Source organism: Charadrius vociferus, unplaced genomic scaffold (genome assembly GCF_000708025.1).
Source record: "Charadrius vociferus isolate BGI_N301 unplaced genomic scaffold, ASM70802v2 scaffold505, whole genome shotgun sequence".
Lineage (NCBI taxonomy): Eukaryota > Metazoa > Chordata > Aves > Charadriiformes > Charadriidae > Charadrius > Charadrius vociferus.
In genome coordinates this window covers 1,915,980-1,938,333 of record NW_009648645.1, presented here as the reverse complement: position 1 = coordinate 1,938,333, position 22,354 = coordinate 1,915,980, and the positions used below count along the sequence as shown (strand labels likewise).

General features: G+C 39.6%; 1 protein-coding gene across 1 annotated transcript in view; it reads left to right on the top strand.

Annotated features, from left to right (window-relative positions):
- The window catches only part of TRPM6 (transient receptor potential cation channel, subfamily M, member 6), a gene marked incomplete at its 5' end in the record, with an annotated part of 41,210 nt that extends 25,735 nt beyond the window's left edge, over positions 1-15,475 (top strand). Inside the window, 8 exons of the mRNA XM_009886411.1 lie at positions 1,560-1,610; positions 3,796-3,861; positions 5,735-6,021; positions 6,260-6,342; positions 6,885-7,090; positions 9,021-9,072; positions 14,317-14,423; positions 15,357-15,475. Of these exons, the coding sequence (XP_009884713.1) occupies positions 1,560-1,610; positions 3,796-3,861; positions 5,735-6,021; positions 6,260-6,342; positions 6,885-7,090; positions 9,021-9,072; positions 14,317-14,423; positions 15,357-15,475 (971 nt within the window). The remainder of the gene's footprint in view (positions 1-1,559; positions 1,611-3,795; positions 3,862-5,734; positions 6,022-6,259; positions 6,343-6,884; positions 7,091-9,020; positions 9,073-14,316; positions 14,424-15,356) is intronic.
- Between the last annotated feature and the right edge of the window lie 6,879 nt (positions 15,476-22,354).

The window sequence follows — 22,354 nt, the reverse complement described above, 5'->3', positions numbered from 1 at the left end:
CAGGAAGAAACTTTTTAAGTTGATGGTGCTGCTTTCATTCCTGGCAGTCTAAGAGACCTCCTCAGTTAGAGCAGGGTGTATATCTGAGAACAGATTGTGATATAACATTTTTAATGTATGCTTGATTTTTTGAGTTGCAGTTTGGTGTAACTCCTCTGTTTGTGTGTTCTCCCTGAAGTTATGAAACCAGTGGAGGATTGACTTTATTATGAAATGGCCAATGAAGAAATTCAAGGTTATAGTGAGGAATTACTTTGTTCCACAAAAGTAGAGTGCTAGTTAACTGCACTTGTATTTGTTGCCTTTTAGTCTGTCTTCCAGTTTTCCTGGCATGCCACTTAGCTGTAAGAGGCTGAGCAGCTGGGCATCTATCTCTTTTTGAGTCTAGCTGTGACGCAGAAACGAGTCGCTCTTAGACTTATCTCGCCTTCAAGCGCTGCTCTTTCTGGGTCTGGCTGTGCACAAAACGCTGCCGTGCTGAAAGCGCACTGCTGCAGGCGCAGTGAGTTGTGGGGCTACTCTCTAGAGCGCACCATTGCTTTGATTAAAATCCAGTTTTCCTATCCTCAAAAGGAAAGACTTAGCCCCCATCCCCCCTTTCACGTTAGTTGTTGTGCAACAACAAAACTAGTTGGGTCCAACAAGAAAGAGAGCAAAAGGGACCTTGAATCACCAAGGGCACTTGGCGGAAATGCTGGCCCATCCCCCACATATATTTATGTTTTTTTATTTAAGATCTCTTTCACTAGAAAAGGGAATATAAGCAAATAAAACACACCAAGAAGAAAAGTGTAACGTTCAAATATTTTGGTGTGGATTCAGTTTTGATTGTCTCATTTTTCAGAATTAAAAGTAGTACAGTATACATGTTTTCTGAAATCTGGCATTTTGAAGAATTGTTTTCCAATAGAAAAAGTGATTTAATCTAATTAATAGAAACATGCTCATTAATCTTGGTTTTATTGAAAAGACTTTTTATAAAACAAAGATTTTTGGACTAAATTTGATCTGGCTGTGCTTGTTAAATAACCACTGTGCTTGTTAAATAACACAGAAACCATTGTTAAGTAAGCACAGAAACTGTTTGTCTGTTTATATTTTAACAGCATTTTAGATGCTGTGGGTTAATGGGACAGTATTAGTATAACTTTGGTGTAATAGTATAGCTAATGGAATGCTTAATGACTGAGGATGGAGTTGGAAAAATCATGCCTTTGGGAGGCTGTGAAGCATGATGGACAGCAAAGTGCTTTTAATATCCCAGAGGTGTAATTGGCTTAGAGAAGCTACATGTCCTTGAGGTTAATATCACAAGTTTCCCACCATTTCCCTGAATAAATAAGTCATCTGGCTATATTACATTGATGACTGAAATCTGCCAATATACTGTACATTATAACGTAGTTAAAGCCTTTTAGTAATTCTCCTCTTTAGAATGCTGAGACAGTAATTCTGATTAATCTGTTTCATGACAAACTCTGTGATGGACGGAATTAAAAAATCATGCATTTATGTCTGCTATAATAATTAACTTAATGATCCTTTGTACATTGTTTCAGATATCTTTGCCTGCTTGAAAACATCTCAAGATCTGCATCATCACTACTCAGGTAAGCATGAGGCACCAAATGATAGCTGATTAATTTAACAAATTAAAAAAAACATTACTTCTTCCCATGTCATCCTCTGTGATTTTCATTTTGAAGAGTTGCATAGTTGCCCACTGCTTAAGGAGGTTCTGTATTAATTCATGCCTCATACTCCAGTGAGGAAATAATGAAATATTTTCTTGCTGCTAATTGCTCCATTCTGGGTATTTCTGGCAAATCCAGAGCAGAATGTAGATAATCGCTTTCCCCTCACACCTCCCACGTCCTCCTTTGTAGTTTCTGGAATTGGTTGCTTCAGTTAATTGGGCCTGTACTACTTAAACTGTGTTTATATACCTATGGACTCCTGGAAATCTGGCAGGGAATAAATCATTTGAATGCTAATTGCCTGGAGTCCTGTCTTTTCCTGAACCGAGCGTGCACAGATTTTCCCACAAGGCGTGGATTTCATTTTTTTCCCAGTGGAGAACTGAGCAGAGCTTGCCAGTAGATGTCTCTGTTGCCTACAGGACTTGGCCTCCTTTAAGGGGAAGCCTAGGGAAAACCAGAAGCATTAGCAGCCTCCTGAAGTTCAAAAAACTATGCGATTTTCACTGGGAATAACACCTCCTGGTTTGTAATCAGCGTACAGTTCTCTGACATCGTGGCATTGTTGCAGTGATTAATTCGGCTCTCGTCAGGCATGCTATTTGAGATTAGGCAGGACAATTTAGCACAGATGGGAGTGGTTTCCATTATGAGTTGACAAACGTCACATGAGGTTTCCAGTGTAGGTTTTCATTCCTCAGGAAGATTGGGATAGAATTTAGCCAATGAAGCTCAAAAGTTTGATACTAAAATCCTGTACCACATACTGCTTATGGTTTGTTGTTTTTTTTTTTTTTTTTGCTATCACGTTGTGGAGTTCTGCTTCTCTGCACACCCAAAAGAACTTCAGTTTTGACCCAAGTTCAGCAGCCTTTGCAAGTCCACTTCACATTGTTCCTGTAGGTTCTAGAGTGAGTGCAGGCAGGGCCTGACAGATGGCACAGGACTGGCAGCTCCACTGTTCACATCCTTGACCCTGCTATGCACTAATTTTGTGACTAGAGCATGTTCCTAGTGAGACATTGGACAAGGACTTTGATTTTCAGTCCATGCTCCAAAACTAATCAGACATGTTAACCAATGCCTGTTGAATTCGGAATATGTACACAAGCTCTCAAGTGGAGTCTGAAACACAGATCTTCTCAAATGAGGACCCTAATTCATAGGTTGGCATGTAATGGGTCCCCTTTGCTCTCTCCGTCTGGGCTAAATAATCTCTAATTAATTTCTGCTCAGAGAATTAATCTTAAAAAGGACAGATGTTCTCCAAGCTCTGGAAGAGTCTGCCATCAGGGCTTTTTGGTTGCTCTGCAGAGAAACACAGCTTAGCTGTGGTTCACTGCTTTAGATGCTAGCTTTGTCTTCAGCCATGGAATAGCAAAATTGGATAGACAGCACTGTATCATTTGAATTGTCTCCTTCTTCTAGTCTTACCCTCATTGTGCCTTACTTCACAGCTCTCTCCCCCTTTCTGATAACTGAGTCATTGTGAGGACAAATCCATAAATATTTAGTTGGTGCTCTGAAGTTTTGAAGGTGTTTGCCTGAGAAATAAGCCGCCAATTAGGGAAATATAATAATGTTACTGATGACATTTGGTGAGGAGCCCAGATGAAAAAGCAGTGCTCAGTGCAGGGCAAACTTGGATTTTCCTGTCATGCCTTGCTAAACTCCCAGGTGCTTCTGAGCCTGACAGAGACAGGCGGTGAGGGCAGGTGGGGCCAACGCATCTCATTGGCACAGTGTGAATGTTGCTGCACTGGAGGTGGCATGAGGAGGAAGTAGTGTCAGCCTTTGGAGGAGGATGAGGAGTTAGCAGAAGCAGTCCTTCCAGTCAGGGTGCAAGGGTCTTGTCACGGAGAGCCTCTTTGCTTGGAAAAAGGGAATCAGTGAACGGGGGAAAGACTGGCAGCTGATGCTTATGAGATACCATGGGCATACAAAGGGGAGTTGCTGGCTGGGTAGAGTGGTGCTCAGATCTGATTGCACTGCAGCCTCCTTGGCTTTGTACGCTTCAGTGATGCACTGCCAGATGTTTTTGAAATGCTGCCAGCTTGTTGTTTATTCTGTGTAGTAGTGAAATCTATGTTGTTTGCAGCTGTTGAAAGAAACAACTTAATGAGACTTGCTCAGACCATACCATTTACACCAGTCCAGCTCTTTGGTGAGTACCAACTTCCTGGTTATGTTTTTTGCATTATAAGTAGTCGGTGTATTATCATTTTAAAGACTGTGTTTGAGAAATTTCCTTGGATTAATTGCAGCAATTCTTCTTTTCTAAAACAGATGAACCAGGATAGAATTGTAGTCATGCAGTAATTTAGGGACTTTTGGTGGTCATCTGGTCTAACTCCCTCTGTGGTCAATTCAGGCCGAGAGCTTGTCCAATTCCATTTTGAATATATCTATAAATGGAGACTCCTCAGCTTTGCTGGGCAGCCTCTTCCAGTATTTGACTAACTTCATTGTGAACCTAGTATTTTCCCTAGTATTTGTTGGGGTTTCCCTTGCTGTAGCTTGTATCTATTGGCATTCACGTGATTACTGTCAACTTCAGAGGTTGAAGTGAGTCTAACTCCATCTTCTCTATACCTATCATCAGGATAGCTGAAGACAGCAAAAAGATTCCCCTTAACCGTAATAACTACCTCCTCTCCCTGTTTCTCTCTCTCTCTCTCTCCCCCCTCCCCCCGCATGTAGATATATGTATAGGATATCCCATCAAGAAGAAAACCAGGTATTGGCTGAAAGGGCGCTACTCCTGTACCTGGTGCAGAAGACTTGTAGTGTACCAAGGCAAAAAAGAACTGTGCTGTAACTGAAGAGTGGTAGAGAATAACACATAAATCACTTGGAAGGTTTCTGAAATTAGTGTGCAGTATTGGCTTACAGCAGCAGAAGCTGTGCCTCTAGACACTTGAGATCTAGGTGCCTTCTTTTCAACGGGTAGAATATTTTGTCTCACAGCAACTAATTGCTGATACTTGCAGCATCACAGGATTTCTTGGGACCAGATTGCTGCAGATAATTAATATAGCTATAAGCATATTGAACGTTCTAATCTTTGAAGCTCCCAGGAGACACCTTTCTACGTATTAAATTGTCAAAAGATAATAAAATGAAGAATTAATGTAAGATTAAAAAATGTGTCTTAGTTATAGTACCTTTATTCAAGTGTCTGTCTTTTATGCAAGGCACTGGCTTTTCTGTTGCTTTATTTTAAACTGAAATGTGCGCAAATTGTGGCGTCCAATAGCATCTACATTTGTGCTAACTGGTGAAGGCAGGCTCAGGAGCAGGGAAGAAGTCTCCTAATCTGAATCCAGTTTGTCCTTCCTTATGCCATTCTTTGCCATTTTGCAGATGTAGTTACCTCATCACACTTGCCAGTGAAAACCTGTTTCTTACAAATTAACATTGCAAGTAACGTGAGTTGCAAGAAGGAAAGCCAGGTTTAAAAAATCAGTCCACTTTTCTGTTAGTTTACAAATGACGGCAACAGAAAGGTGTCTAACGTAGGCTGCAAGAGGGGAAAGCTATTACAACTGTATAGGGAAACAGAGTGTGACTGAGTTAAAGCTCACCTAGTTTGTTCTGCTTTCAGAAAAATGTTATTAGCAGGAGCTGCATCTCAAATTTTGTGCAGTACAAATAACATCGGAATTTCTAGGAAAAAGAAAAATCTGAGTTTAAAATGCCAAAATTGTAAACTTCCTGTTAATTTTAATTGTTTGCGTGGAAGTGTGCAGTTGGTCTTAAATTCATCTCTGTTTAGAGGCTTAATACAAGCTCCTTGGACCACTTACATTATCGCAGTAGATCTTAAGCAGAATGTATGTAGTAAGTAGTGTTAATTTAGTCTGGGGAAGTTTTCACGCAGATGAACAGTAATGATAAAAAAGCTCGCTTTTAAAGTGTGGCTTACACAGGTATGTAAAGTGGTATGTTGTTTTAAGATACCAAATAAGAATGCTGTTATCTCCTGTTTCTGCAGTGTGTGACTTCTGCTAACAAAACTTTTTTTTTTTTTTTTTAAGCTGGAGAGGAAGTGACGGTCTATCAGCTAGAAGAAAGTTCCCCTATGAACCTTGGCAAAAGCATGTCTTCCTGGTCCCAGCATGGTACAGCTGCAATGATCCAAGTCTTGTCGCAGGAGGAGATGGATGGGGGTCTGCGGCGGGCCATGAAGGTCATTTGTACTTGGTCTGAGAACGATGTATTAAAGTTGGGACAAGTATTTATTGTGAAGTCTTTTCTGCCAGAAGTGGTCCAGACTTGGCAAAAGATCTTTCGTGATGGCACAGTGTTACATCTCTGCCTGAGGGTGAGTTCAGACCTGAAGGCACACTGACTCCTCTAACCTGATGTGCCTTAAATGTTATACTGCTTACAAGTGAATGTCTTCAGCATGGTTTGATGTTATCTTTTGGAAAGGAAAAAGGTTTTGTGGAAGATCTGTCTCCCATTTGTAAACAGTATACAATCAGGTATTTGTTTTGACAAATTCATGCCACCTTTCTTCAGGAAAATGAAAGTAATGTTTATAACATTGTTTTCTTCAGGAGATCCAACAGCAAAGGGCCGCCCAGAAATTAATCTATACCTTCAATCAAGTCAAACCTCATAGTATTCCATATACTCCAAGGTAAACTCACTGTCTGTAAGTATTAGGTGCCAAAGGTTTCTCTTCTTAGCTGTGTCTCAGGTCTAGTGTAGCTTTCTTTTCCATAGTGGGTTGAAATAGCTGCTGCTTAGCCAGTCTAATGATAGTTAATCAACTTTTTAAGAGGAAAGGTAGGCAGCTTTGAACTTTGTCTTTATAGGTGCATGTGATGGCAAAATAAGCTTCTTCATAATGTTGTTCCTTAGACTTAAGCAAGAATTGCCTTTTATACAGTTAAAATAAAACAGTTTGATATAGCTCATTTACAGTGGGCTGGAGTAAATCAGATTACGTTGTTTGTCCATAAACTATACTTACTGCTCAAGCACTTTTTTGGGGTGAATTATCAAACCAAGAAAGCCTTTGTGTTCTCTACCATTTGGTGCTTCCTGCAGTTCAAAATGCTCCAGCTAGGGCAGACATGTCCTCCTTTTTGGTATATTTGCTTTGCATCATGCTGTGGGCTGACTGTGAGGATGTTCATTACCCTGCCAGCTCCTGATAGACAGCATTTATATCTGCAGGTTCCTGGAAGTTTTCCTCATCTATTGCCATTCAGCGAACCAGTGGCTGACCATTGAGAAGTACATGACTGGCGAGTTTCGGAAGTACAACAACAACAACGGTGACGAGATTACTCCCAGCAGCTTGCTGGAAGAGCTGATGCTGGCTTTCTCTCACTGGACCTACGTGTACACCCGTGGGGAGCTCCTTGTCCTGGATTTGCAAGGTGACTGCTAGCAGGGGATCACTATTTGAAACCCAATGAAAAGCAATTGTCTCAAAAGAGAATTTAATACTGAGGAATGGGCCAAATTCTGCTCTCATTTGCATACAAAGCTCAAGAAACCCCTGGATATCTGTTGTGCGGCACTGATATATGAGTATTCACAGAAACACTCGGAATTAATGTAGGTGTAACGGGAAAATAATTTGGCTTCAAATATGTTTAGGCTGAATGGGCAAAAGACCAGGCAGATAAAGTGTGCAGGAACATTTCAGCCAGCTCCAAAAAAAGCACTCCACAGTTAAGGTATTTTTATTTTTATTAAGATATATAAATAATACAGAGATTCAAGCATACCTATGTATATATGCACTCTTAATGTATGTGTATATCTGTCAGAAGAGCACGAACTCCTATCTGTATTTCTTTATTTTTCATATTAATAATTCTGTAAGCAGTTTACATAAGCTGCAAGCCTGAATGCTATTCACAAAGTCTGGTGACTCCTTCAAAGAGCATGTGATCACTTTACTGTACATGTGTAAGTGGGAACATGGCATATTTTAAAGAGATAAAACAGTTGACAATGTTCAGAAGATGAACAGCACCCATCAAACAGTATAAACAGTATTGTTTGTCATTTCTGTCAAGGGAAATGTGTATGGGTAGACAGAGACTTAACATATTTACATTTTACAGCATCCAGAAGCTGTGAATTACAAAAAGACATGCTTATTATGCAAAATAAACCTATAATTCCATTCTTGCCTTCATTTGGTTTTAGCTGCGCATGAAAAAAATACAGAAAGAGTAAGTGTGTCTTCACCACAGCCTACTAGAATTTGTCTGAAGTTTGCTTGGGTTTATTATACAGTTCTCGACAGTTCCAGACCAACTGTGTTGGCTCAAACATGGGGAATTTAAACATCTATGTAAATCTCATCAAGACTGGAGCTTCAGTTTCCATCTCAAATAAACTGAAATCTGCTCTACTTTTGGCCTCATGTTTATCTTGTAGTTCTCTAATCTGGCATTTAGGAAAAGTGCAACGGCTGCTCCCCTTGGAGTTCTAATAGGATTTGTCTCTATCACCATTTACTAGGGCCATCTCCGCATACATGTACACCAAATTTTGTGTATTTTACATCAACTGAAATGACCTTCATTGAAGAGTATTGGAATTTGGGGTATTTCAATCACAATATGCTATTCCTATAGTCTTTACAGGTGCTTGTTGCAGAATATAAATTTACCATCAGTGGCCTATCGCAATAAAAATAATTGCATGTCATGTGATCATAGACTTTTTTTATTAGTGTAAAATCACAATGAGGTCTTCAAGACATAAGGAAAGAGGTTTTTGGTAAAATGGTAGTATGTCATCAGTTAGGGGAAAACTGCAACATAGGTATCAGCATTCAAGTATCATAATGACATTATTTATTTAATACGTTTCTGTGGCTGCCCAGAAGAAAAAAGGGATAACAGACCCAAGCATTCACAGATCTCAAAGTTGTGTCTTATTGTGTTTGTTACCTTGAAGAGAACTTGTATCTGAGAGTAGATCTATTGATATCAGTAAGATCCACATCTGATTAATGCCTTTACTCTAACTTAAATAGCAGTCTTATGGTTGGTCACATTTTGCTTAGCTGAGCTTCAGCATAATGTTTAGTGCATTTGCATAAGCCTTCCCTCTATATATAAATAAACCTCAAAACAGCTGAAGTCAGGACTGTAATAAGAACTCTATATGTTTGCCAATACTTAACAGATTTTTATACTCATAGCATTTTCTTTTTATCTCATGACCACTTTAGCTGTGACCCTTTATGATCTACATAGAAAATGGATAATTACATTTTTGTTAAGTGCCAGATTACAAAATCATGACTACCTTCCTTTGTAACACACACTGTTGATTTTCTTGTAGGTGTTGGAGAAAACCTTACAGATCCATCTGTGATTAAACCTGAAGACAAAAAGTAGGTTTCTTTCTGATGAAATTGTCATTCACTTCAGACGTTCTGCCAACAGTGTGTATATTTAGGGTGACTTAATGTTTTGTGTGAGAGTTTTAGTTATTTTTTGCATGGTATGTGTGTTAAATGAAGGTATTAGGGCAATGGAGAGACAACATCCTCCGCTGTGCTTTGGAGGATGGTGGACTTGGTGGGGCTGTAAGTGTCCCAGCTCCCAACGTGTGGTGAATGTTGTATGAAAGGTGGGGAGAGTCTGCATTGCTGTGCTGGGAGCACAGGAGCTTTCCAGGGCTATGCAAGGGGAGCAGGAATGGGAGACAGAAGACCTAGTAAGTCTTTTCACAAATTTGCATCGAAGGAAGTCATCAGTAACTTAAGTGTGGCAGCCCAGTTTCCCCTGCCTGGTGGGGCACTATTTTATAGAGTATATGGGGCCACAATGGCTTAAGAGGATGAGCCCAGGGCTGATGGATCTCTGATCTTTCCGATAGGTCCTAGTGGTGCTTTTAAGCATACTACACGTTACAGAGCTGTGATATGGAGATGCTAAATCATGTGTGGAAAGTTACAAAAACTAGAGAGACTACACAGAAGTAGCAGTCTGCCTTCATGCATCAAATTTCAGAATCAGAACCGTGGCTGTTCTCCCATCTTGTCACCTTGCTCGTCGCTAGTATTTGCTGTAACAAGAAGAGAAGCAGTGGTGTTGATGGTGGTTGTCCTGTAGGGTCACCTTCTCTGGGGAGTCTTCCTAAAGCCACACATCTCTCCGGCTGTGCGCTGGCATCCCTGCCCCCCCACTGTCTTGTGCTCATCTTGGCTCCCTCTTGCTTAGCTCATGTCATTGGATTGAAGGGGTGTCTTATGTTTGGAAGGAGGGAAGGTATAAATACGAATAGTTGGATTTAATACAATGGACAGTTAACTATAGGAATGTCAGATGATTTGCCTAGAACTCAGAACAAGTTTATTTTGGAAGCAGGTTCGTGGTTCTGGGACCATTCTTAATATTTCATTAATAAGATTAGTAATAAATGACTGTATTAATGTTGTATGAATGTTTAATTATGAATGTAGGTGTATTGCCCATATAATATTTATTTTGGAAGCAACATCAAAAATATGCTGACCACCTCACAGTGACAAAGTCTTTGCCCTAAGTAGGTCATAGGACCCTGACAAAAGCACAAGGATAGCTGAGGATAGAGAGGTACAGAGATCAATCATGTAGTTGTTCACTAGATTTTAGAAACATTTTTTAAGTATTGCTACAGATGCATAAAATTCTGGTTTGCTACTGTTTAAGTGGACTGTTTTTATATAAGTGGTAGCATAAACTGTAATAGTTATTCCTGAATCCTGTGACCAGTCATTGACCACAGTACTTCACATGGCAACTCAGCTTATCCTCTTTAAAACAGGAATAATATTTATCTGCATTATCTTGAAGCTTATGTTTATTAATGTCCTTCTGGATTATTTTTGTCATTAAATAATTTTGCCATGGTTACTAAAATTTGATCACACAGATCTTATTTTCAGAACTTTTTGTTGTTTTGTTTTTTATCATCTGGAAAACAGTCAAGTCCTAGTTAAAGAGTAAGTGTTGATTAATTAATCAAAACCAGCTTGATTTTCTTATGTTTAGGGAAATCTTCAGAACAGCAAGTTGTGAAACTATATTGTTTTGATTCAGGGATCTAAAGGAATAAGGCAGTGAAACTGTGGATGGATTCTGTAAGCAGCTAGCAGATACTCAATTCTAAGAAACACTTTCTAAAATAGTGATAACAATGAAAATGTAAAAGCGCTGTCTTTGCTCTAACCTTCATTTGCTCACAAGAGGAACGTTTCTGGCAGTTACAAGATCTGTTCTAAGTTTTCATTTGTAGGTAAGATATTTAATCAAAACCAGTGTGCTACCTCAAAAGTTGCTTTGAGCTCATGTTCTCTTAGAAGCCTGGGAGAAAATAGATGGCATCTCACTGATGGGGCTGATTCAAATTTTAGTGCTACTTATAGTTAAAATATTTATGTTTTGCTTCTTTAATTCCATTCATTTAGTGGTTCATGTCATTATCTTGTAGTGAGTTTTTTCTTTCATGCATCCTGCATTCTGTGTTGAAATGGACTTTGTAATGGCAAAGTGTGACCTCTAGCTCTGTGATAGTCCATTGTGTCTTGGTTTTATATCAGTACTGAGACAAAAATAAAAGATCTGTTTGGAAAGTATGCCTGATACTGTGACATCTTTGACAGATTCTGAGATGATGAAAATCAATGTTAGTTCATGGATATTTAACATTGATTCAGGATCTGGCCATATGCGCTCCATAGGATGTATGGGATGATAAAATGATGTGGTATAATGTTCACGAAAAGATTTCTTTTAATTACCTCATAAGCAGTACTCTGGATGTTCTTTTTAATGTGTACTACTTGCCAAATCCACAACAAAGTCCATGTGGGTAAAGCTTTCACAGACACTAGGAACAGAGCATCTGTAGAGCAGATTCGGAGTTGAGCAAAATAGTGGGCTGAGTTTCAAATTGGGAAGAACTGATGCATCAGGCCTGCTGAGAGAGGTGAGAAAAAGGGTGCTGGCAGTCAAAAATCTCATTACAAACATGTGAAAAGGAGGAGTCTCTTAGTCTCCCTTTTGAAAGCTCTCAAGCAGTTAGTGACGGGCTGAAGGGTTTAGTAACTAGTGGAGACCATGTTCTCTGAAGCTGTGCGTTAGCATGTGTTTTGAAGAACAAATCTATTGAATATTTACCAAGCTGTGCACTTCCAGCCAAACGATTTGCAGTTGAATTGCTGCCAGTAGACACAACAGCTGCATGAACTGAACCTGTGCTGTAGAAACCTGCACCACTGAAACAGGTGGACTGGAAGCTAAATCTACAAAAATATACTGAATAAATGATTTGGGCACCTCCCTAGAAAGGTGCTACTTGCCATGAACTCCTCCCCCAAGTCTTTTACCTTCCATCAGTAAAGCCCTGTAATTGTCTTACTGTCTGCTTTGAGCATTTGTAGCTCTGGACTATAAGGACCACTCTGCATCAGCACAGTCTGCGTTACCAGTCAGGACCAGTCTGATACAATCTGGTAGGCATTTATGGAGCATAACTGCTAGGTAAGGTTCTGCAAAAAAGGAGGAACATGTGTGGGTTTTTTAAGCCCATTAGCTCACATTCATGCACCTTCTTGGGAAATAGGAAAGCTAGGCTTTCTATTTTTCTCTCCTTGGAGACAAAATCAGACCTTGAATAACCAGGAGAGTGACCTTGTTTATAAAACTTTCGTAGGGTTAGAAGGGACTCAGAGAGTTCAGCTGGTTCTTCTTCTGCACCAGGTCATTCCTGGCTTTTCAGGTCTTGTACAGACAAGTCTTAAGTTCTTCCAAGGATGACCTTAAAAACTTTCCAGAGCAGCTGTTTTCAATAGTTTGCTGTCATTACTGTCTGAAAGATTTCTCCCAATTTCTTTCTTGAAATGTTTCTTTCTGGTCCTGTCTAGCGTCAACATAGAGTAAAAAATTTCAACAGGCTCAAAGTTAGCCTTCTCCTTCAATTTATTTTCTTTCTTTTTAGGCTGCCTCCTAATCTTTTCATCTGTGTCATGATTTTGAGACTGCTGGTCATTCTTGTTATTTTCCCAGTTTATCCCCTTATTTCCTGAAATAGTTTTTCAAATTTAAATGCAGTATTCCTCTTGAACCATTGCCAGTGCTGAGTAGAGAGAAAGGATTACTTCACATATGTTGCAGGCAGTATCCCTGGTTATCTCACAACACTGTGAGAAAATTATCAGTCTGTCTTGTGCAATTTGCTGCACTTTGCACGGAATAATAGTTAGATCAGAGGTGGTATCAGAGTGCTTTTGTAGCCTTGGCGTTAGTGAAGTCTTTTCAATTTCCTATGCCTGCCCAAACCAATACTTAAGTATGTTCTATTCTTACTGGCATTTTATAGATTATACCAATGGTTAGAAATGGCTATATAGCATTTAGTCATTTAAAGTGTATATATGGCACATAAGTAATATTTCACTTCTTGTCTCGTTTGTTGTACTAATTTGCAGTAAAGGCTGATTAGATGAGTCATTCAGGTGATCCAGGAGACAGGTAGTCTTTAGTGTCTGCCAGAAATTAGAGAGATACTAAGCTTTCTGTAGTAGTTTTGGCTAATTGTTGCTTTTCTCCTGTGTGAAAGGGGAGAGTGTCATATTTGAAAACTGCTTTCTTTAGAGATAATGTATTTTGTTAGTGTGGATTACAGATAGATTTGAGAGAGTTAAAATCTTTTTCTATAGCTTCTCAGAGCTGTAATTGATTTCAGATTTTAAAATGTGTTGTTTCCACTCTGCATATCATTAAAATAAAATACTAGCATTCATAAAGTTTCTTTGGAAGTGTTTCTTGTGTGCTGTGTTCCGTGATGTCTAGAATGTCAATTAAATTCTTGAGAATAATGGTGGAGCAGTATTAAAATTAATGAACACTGATCTTTCAGACTACATTAAGAATCTGTTATAATTATGTGATACTTCTAATACATGTGTGGATGTAGCTTGCTTCTGTTTGTAATTGTGTCAGCTTCATTCAGAATATGCAATACACTTCCACAAATGGATCCCCTAGTAATGTTGCTGAATTGGCCTGAGTGCAGACACATGGAAATGAGCACAGGAAGAAGCCAATAAATTTGAAAGCCTTGCTTGTCAGCAGTGTACTGTGTTTTTTTTTTTCTGTGCTGCATATTGACGTGACTAGGGCTCTGCTTGCTTTTGGCTTTCTGTTCTTAAGTAAGGTAAAAGTAAGTCCTTCCTAGCTCAGGTTTGTTCCCGGGTGCCTACCATCAAAAGCAGAACCAAACCATTTGCTTGATGAGAATGAGCAGTGGCTGCGTCAGAGTCACTCAGATTCTGGTGTACGTCGTCTCAATGTCACTCTGCCCAAATTTTGTTTGAGCGTTTTAGTAGGAACTGCTGGGTCTGTCCTGTCCACCTTTAAAGCATCTCTGAGCTGCAGCAGGAAGGAGATGTAGTGTGGCATATATGTAGGGTAATACTTTACCAGAATTGTGAGTTTAATTGTCCCAGGGCTAAGAAACTCATGATGTATACTTTGATTTTCTTTATACAAAGGACTAACACCTCTGATTTAAAAAATAGAAAATGTCATAGTCTTCCTCCCCTGCAATTGCTTTGAGTTCATTGATTATTTAATAATATTGCTTTTAGATCTGGAAAGATGGTATTTGGACCAGCAAACCTAGGAGAAGGTGCAATAAGAAACTTCATCACAAAGCATCGTTGTAACTCTTGCTGCAGGAGGCTGAAACTTCCAGGTATGCAAAGAAAAGATTAATTTTTGATCTGTGTATAACAATTTAAATGCAAGGAAGTAAAGGCCTGAGCATGCTATAAAGACAAGAACTGAAATTCTGTTGAGCTGAAAGATCATAGCAGGCATGCACTCTCTGTGCAAAGGCGGAGATGAGAATATTGCTCTTTTACCTTGCTCTTTTGCCCAGCAACTGTGTAAAGGTTGGAGCTTATCAACCTGGTGTTAGCATTCAGCATGAAAGCTTCTACCCATTGTGTGGCTTCCTTTCCTTTGCAAAATGGTAGCTCATTTTTCCAGGGTCATCACTACAGATAACATCAGCAATAATTTTTAGAATGAGAAAGAGTAATGATCTAAAAATTGGCAATGCATTAGGTGGGGAAAAACTCACTGGAGATTTCGTGGCTGTGGGATAGGGCCCTATACACTGTAGGACTTACTTCTGCTTAGTTGGATTGCCTGTTGTTCATGTTAGATTTGATAGAATGTCCTTCTGTTTGATGTGGGGCAGATTTAAAAGACAAAGCCAAAATAGATTGCTATTCTGGATGAATTTCCACCCACCTATTTTTTGCTAGGGGAAAGCTCCTTCCTTTCAGTGCCTACATGGAATAATAATTGCTGTTTGATTCTGAAACAGAAACTGCAGTGTTACTGTTTTTGGTTATTTGTGTCTGTGGAAGCTAGAGATAATAGAGGGGAAAATAAGCTGATTGAATGCAGTCAGGGAGGGTTCATTCATATCAGCTCACACCATTTTGGGTCCCCCCAGGGCTCTCATCCCCCTGGCTCTGATTTGCCCTGCTACAGATTTTCTTCCTGCTGGAAAGAGCTAACAGGCTGCCACCAGTCACTGGGTTGGACACTGCCTGGGGTGTATGTGCTTTTCAAACATTTACTTGGCTGCATCGTTGAATTTATTTTCTTGCCATAGATTTGAGAAGTGACTACACACTGGAAAGGGTTGGGCCAGCCTTTGAAACAGAAATGGAGACAAGCACCAGAGGAGCTGACGATGCAGACGAGCCTTTGGAGTATGACACGCGGCTGTGAAGTGGTGGCTGTGAGCAGAGCCCGTGTGTTTGAGTGCTCAAAAACCTGCCCCTTATCACTGCCATGGGCCAGTCCAACAGAACAAAACAGAGGTGTCTAAGTGCAGCGTCTCTCTCCCCTCGACAGACCCTATAGGCAAGGAATAAAAAAAAATGATCTTTATTTACTCCCCTTCTGTCTCTTGGGCTGATCTTTCTTGTACAGTTCAGTGACTTGCCAGGAGCAGGTCACCCCTTAGCTGGATGAACTGTCCCATCAGTGCCTTTTTTTTTTTTTTTTTAAATGTGGATTATGGTTTCAAACCATGCTTTCTTAGGAAAAGGACTGTGACAAGCATATTTCCAAGGGGAGTGATTTGATGTTTCTCTTTCTGCTCTTTAGTAAATAACTGAATGTATACACACATGCAAATCATTCATTTTCAGAGGCAGAGTTCGCTCAGTCCCATGCTTGCTTTCCCTGGGCATAGGAAGCTCTCCAGGAAATTCTCTTTATTGTTGATTTTGATGCAGAGACAAACCATGAATGTGTGAGTAATGAATTAGTGGTTTAAACAATAGTCACTGATGTAGCAGGTAGATGTGGGAGCTTCACTTTGAATTCTTTTCACAAACCGAGACCAAGTTGAACAATGAAGGGTTAGATTATTGGACACACATTTTGAGTTGATGAAACTGATAAATCTATGATCTTTAATACAAATGTAAAGAATAACCTTGAACTTTTAACCAGGACCTGCCTTTCTTTATATTTTAGGTTCAGAATGTTTTAAATCTGTAATTGGCAACAAAGATGTTAGAAGTCATAAAGAATAATATGTTCCATTTGGTATTTAACTTCTTGTTGTCAATTTCAGGCTGTATGTAGGAATTTTGTCTAACAGTGGTGCAATTACATGTATACTTTTGCAGCATCTGTATCTGTTTCTATTGATATCGTCTGATTTCAGAAGAAGTTCACAAAACACAAAAATCAATTAGGTGCAATATGATTTTTCTAGAATAAAGATTGAAATTAAGTGCTCAGCAGAAATATATCTAAACTGCTAGTGTTGCATTACAGATCACATCTATCATTTAAGCAACTTTGTACTTTTGTATTGAGTAGAAATACTTAATGTTGAAATGTAAGTGAACAGAAAACCTTATACTTGAATAAGAAACAAAATCATATTTCCACCACAGCTGATAGTAAGTTTTAAAGCACAATGGGGATATTTGTTATGATCTGTCATTCATTTGGTGTGTTTAGAAAATGTCTATACATACATAGGAATTAGAAGTTATACGTTCCCAGTTTTTATATTGTTTATGATATTGGTGATGGCATTGAAGTAATCACCTATGCTATGTTCAGCTGAGATGCCTTCTGTTCCTGCGATCATCCTGAAGAGTTTCTTCTTGCTTTTTATCTTTTTAAAAAATAGTTTTATAAGATTATTTTTGTGGAAAATCCACACCTTTCTCCCTATTAGATTATACCATTTTGCAAAAAATGTACTTCCCTTTGGCTTTTTTGGAAACAATGTGTCAGAAGGCTTAGCTTGTCTGTGAAAGAGATGATAGTTTAATTGCATCTCTACAGAATGATGGTGGATTTTGATCCATTTGCTGGTAATGTCATAGTTCTGCTTCCAGTGATTATCATCTTAAAATTTGGCTTTAGGGACATATGTGCTTACATGCATACATACATACCTTAAAGACAGAACTTGCTGTTAAGGATCTCTAACTGTTAGTATGCCTTTAAATTCAGTTAAGTTGAATGACACATAAATATGTCTTTAAAGTCAACAACAGTTGAAGTCCTGCCCTGATAGTGTTGTTTTCCTCAAGCATTGCCATAAATTCTGAACACGTACAAATTAGACACAAAAAATAAACTCCACATCAGGCTGGGCCTGAGTACTTTTTGTTCCTTTTTAATTTTTGAAGACATGCACAAGTCATACTTCAGTTGATCTTTTCTTGACAACCCTCCTGTTGCCGTCAAGAGTGAGTGGCTTCTGCATTTGTAGCAATATGTGTGAGAATTTGTGTAGTATATAGCTCAGTGTAGACTGATCTTATGCCTTCTTGTTATGTACCTGTCAAGTTACATACTACCTTCACCTCAAATTGGAGAACCTTGCAGGATACTAATGTGTGTTAAAATATTGTTGATGTAAATGTGTGTGGTATTTAATTTTGCTCAGTGTGAAGTATTAACGTGATGAAACAAGAAAAGAAGGCACTTGAAATTGTTCCATTATATACTTGTACCTTAGCACTAATTTTTCCATGCATGGAGACACTAAGCTGAAAAATTCCAGTGATTTTGCTGGTTATTTAATTTTGCCTCACCTTTCTTTTTGCACTTTTTTTGGAGGGCTGTTTCACATTTGACTAAACTGTAAATTTGGGTATTGGGGTAAGGACCTTTCCCGCTCAACTTTGTCACAGTAATAAATTATAATGAAAGTACTTTGAAAAGGTTATTTTTATTTCTTTTGAGTCCTTGGTGTCTTTCTTACTACAAATGCTGTACAAATTGTCTTTTGATGTCTAAATACTGACCTCAGATTGAAACCCATGCCTACTAAAAACTATGGTGCACGTGGAATAAAAGATATGCAGGACAGGATTCTTTCTCTAGCTGCTTGGCAACTAGGGTGGAAGAGGAAATCTTATGTGTCAGAAGACAAAGTTTCAATGTTTGCTTAAAAGCACATTGAGGAATTTCCTTTATACTTCTGGCAGGTTCAGGAAAAAAAATCCTGCTTCTTTGCTTAAGTAGTCAGGCAGTAAAGTTCTGAAAAAAAGAAAGAAACCAAAGTATTTATAAACTCACATTTTAATATGAGCTTAAAAGAAGCTTGCTTAGGAATTCAGTTGAGATTACTGAAAGCCAAATGTGTCTCTGGCAGTTACTGCACTGGAGATGTAGCTTAAACATATGAAAAATATTCAGAAATTGCAAAACTTATTCTCAGGAAGACTTTTTTTCATTTCTTTTATTAATAGTTGTGGTGTATTTGGTTGGGGTTATTCATTTATTGTTAGTGCAATAAAGACAGAAGGGATATTACGTCTGTGTTTTCTAGAAATGGATTTGTATTTGTTGTGGTTTTGTCAATCTATTTCGTGCTGTTTCAAAAGAATAAAAACACATTTTCAAAATGCTTCTGTTCCTGACGGGTGTAGAATGAAAAAATATGTTTCCAAGCACTAAGGGAAACAGGTGAAAGTAACACAGGGAAAATAATGCAGGTATTTTTATTTTTAATCTAATGGTAATAAACAGGTGTTAATTCTGTATTTACCATGTGATTTCTAGCTTACCTTTTGTTTCAATGGTGTAGTAGCATTAGTTCCTATTCTTGTAGTCAATATGCTTACATTGAGAATATTTCTACACCTGTCCCATATGTAAAAAAAATATTTTTACAGCAGAAAGTAGATACTTCATGAGATGTTATATTTATTTGTTAGATCGTATTTTATTAGATGTTCAGTAAACTTTGGATTTTTTTTTTGAGTTGAGTTGCATGTGTGAGTCTTAGAAAACTTGGTAGTTAGTAAACCAAATCACTGTTGCAGATTTAAGAAAAATAAATATCATCAGTCTTATTTTTTACTCTAATTCTAGATCTGTGATGTAAAAAGCTCATACAGCCACTAGTGTAAAAAAGGAGCTGATAGCAATGAATGGTGTTCCATTGACTTCATTGTCAAATGTGTTATTTTATATCAGATACCTTTTATATCTGTTCTCCATTCTTAGGAAGTTGATGCCAGTGACTTTTTGCTTGGAAAAGTGATCCAGAAATAAAGAAAAACCTCTATGGAGTGACTCAGTCCTTCTGTGGTGCGTTGACCTAGGTGGACATGAGGTGCTCACCAAGGCCCCTCTGTCACTCCTCTCCTCAGCTGCACAGGGGAGAGAAATTACAACAAAATGCACATGGGTCAAGATAAGGACAGGGTGATCACTCACCAATTACTGTCATGTGCAAGACTGAATGGACTCAGGGAAATTAGTTTAATTTGTTACCACTCAAATCAAAGTAGGGTATTAAGAAATAAAACCAAATCTTAAAACACCTTCCCCCCACCCCTCCCTTCTTCCCAGGCTTAATTTTACCCAGTTTTCTCTACCTCCTCCCCTCCAGTGGTGCAGGGGAACAGGGAATGAGGGTTGTGGTCAGTTCAAACATTTTCTCTGCCAACCGTTCCTCCTCAGGGCGAGGACTCCTCACCTTCCCCTGCTCCATTGTGGGGTCCTCTCCACGTGCTACAGTTCTTCATGAACTGCTCCAGTGGGGGTCCTTTCCACATGGTGCAGTCCTTCAGGAACAGACTGCTCCAGTGTGGGTTCTCCATGGGTCCGCAGGTGTAGCCAGGAACCTTCTGCAGTGCTGGCTGCCTGCGGGGTCACAGCCTCCTTCAGGCATTCACGTGCTCTGGCATGGGTTCCTCCATGGGCTGCAGGTGGATATCTGCTCCACTGTTAACCCCCGTGGGCTGCAGGGGGACAGCCTGCCTCACCATGGTCTTCACCACAGGCTGCAGGGGAATCTCTGGTCTGGTGCCTGGAACACCTTCTCCCGCTCCTTCTTCACTGACGTTGGTGTCTGCAGAGTTGTTCCTCTCACTTATTCTCACTCCTGTCTCTGGCTGCAGTTGCACAGGTTTTTTTACCCCGTTTTTAAATATGTTATCACAGAGGCACTCCACTGTTGCTGTTGGGCTCAGCCTTGGCCAGTGGTGGCCTGCTGTGGAGCTGGCTGGCACTGTCTCTGTCAGACACAGAGAAAGCTTCTGGCATCTTCTCAGAGAAGCCCCCCTGGTAGTCTTCCTGCTGCCAAAATCTTGCTGTGCAAACTCGCTACACCTTCACATCAACTGTGATCACACCAGAGTTAGTGCTTTCCTTGTTGTTAGACCTTTTGCAAGACATGCAACTGCTTTTCAGCTTTTCTTTACTGTATTTGTTGTATCTTGAATTATCCTGGAAGACAGTTTGATTGCCTAATTCATGATAACTATTGCTGGGGAAGAAAAATTTCAAACTAAAACCAAACAAAAGCCATTTTCCTCTTTGATATTGAGGACTGTGTAAACAGCTTCAATGCTCTGCTCATTTGTCTGTCTGGCATTAGTTCTGTTTGCAGGGACAAAGCAAATAAACTGGTGTTTTAAAATAACCTGGGTCCATTTAGTTCAATTGTGATAAAGTACTGAAGATTAAGGAACAAAAATCAAGCAAGTCTTGCAGAAAAGTGGTCACTTTGTTGCCTAAAGGAAGCCTAGCTGTGTTCTTGGTATCAGGGATTTAGGTAAATGGCTAAAACCTTCAATTTCTCAGGCTGTCATTGAAGAAATATGATTTGGGTTTTGACACTGTGCAGGCAGTCCAACATACCCATGGCTGGCAGAATGGAGGAGGAGATGAAAGATGAGAAGAAGGAAAGAGATGATGAGGAGTAGGGGAAGTTGAGGCTCAGAGAGCAGTCCCTGACTTCCGAGCCTTTCTCCTGCTGTTTTTCCTGACTGAACTCTCATCCTGCAGAGATACTACCAACGTCACTGTATTTCTGTGGTCTGTAAGGTGAGCTAGGCTCTACTAAAACATAGAGCATTTGTGTGCACCATGCATCCCAGGTGGCCTGGTTTCAACAGGAAAGTGTCTCACCTGATGATGAAAAAAAGAGATGCTTCTCCTCAGTTGACCCATGCTATGAAATGTTAAGTATTACCTGACCTCTGAAAATGTCTGAGCAGCAAACTATCATGTCGCATGAACTAGGACAAACTACTCCATTAAATTGGCACTGAGCTTTAACGTTACAATACACTGAAGAGTGGAATTCAGTCAGACTGTGAGATCCTACCCAGGAAATGAGAAGAATATTTGATTTCAGATAACCTTTGCAGAGCAGTTTGGGTTAGTAGCTAGTCTTGTGTAACCATCTTCCACAATACAGAGAATGGATTTCGTCTGAGATGACCAGGAAGCAGAGTATAAATGCTGAGATTAAACTCAAGCTATACAACTTGCCCCAAATCAAACCAGGAGCTGACCTCACCTGAACCTGCAGCAAAGTGAAAATGTTGGATCTGGCTGATCTTAACTGACTTGGGCAAAATCAAAGTAGAAGATGACCACAGATTATCCCAACCTGCACCCACCTAGGGAAGGAGATTTGAACTCCTGTGGCAACCCCCTCAAATTAGGCCTGTAGCTAAGATTACATAGCTGTAACGCACAGAAGAAGAGCTGACTGTGACCACTCTCAATCTTTGAGAAGCACAAAAGGGCTGGGGTTGACCTGTGAGGAACCTTATCAGAGTATAGAGGCAGAATATGGCCACAGAATAGTAGGGAAGAGGTCTAAAATGGATCTCAGATATATTCTATGCATCAAATTAAGAGATTGGAGAAAGGAGGTATACAAGTAGAGGTCCCCATTGTACAGCAACTGACCAAGGAGAGCAAGGGAGGTCCAGGGTGGTCTTCAGAGACCCCATAACAGCAAATGAAAACTAGAGGTGGCCACAAGTTAGCCCTGTGCTATTAACTGGATTTAAGGTTGCATCAAGTGACCCTAAGGAAATATGGTCTGGATTAACTTTGGATGACCTTTACCTCTGGGCACCAGAGGAAGCCAGGCTGACCTCAAATGGTCATTTGGGGTAGCTAATTGGAATTAAGCTTGATCTCCAGTGACTCCCATGCAGGTTAGTTGGTTCTGAATTTGAGATCAAATAATTTGTGGAATGAAAACAACGGCCAGGGTGACCCTAGGCAATTTGTTGGGTGTAAAGCTGACCTTCAATGAGTCCAAGCATCAAATCACAGCAGCATTGACCTCAGATGAGCCCCAAACTGATCATTGGA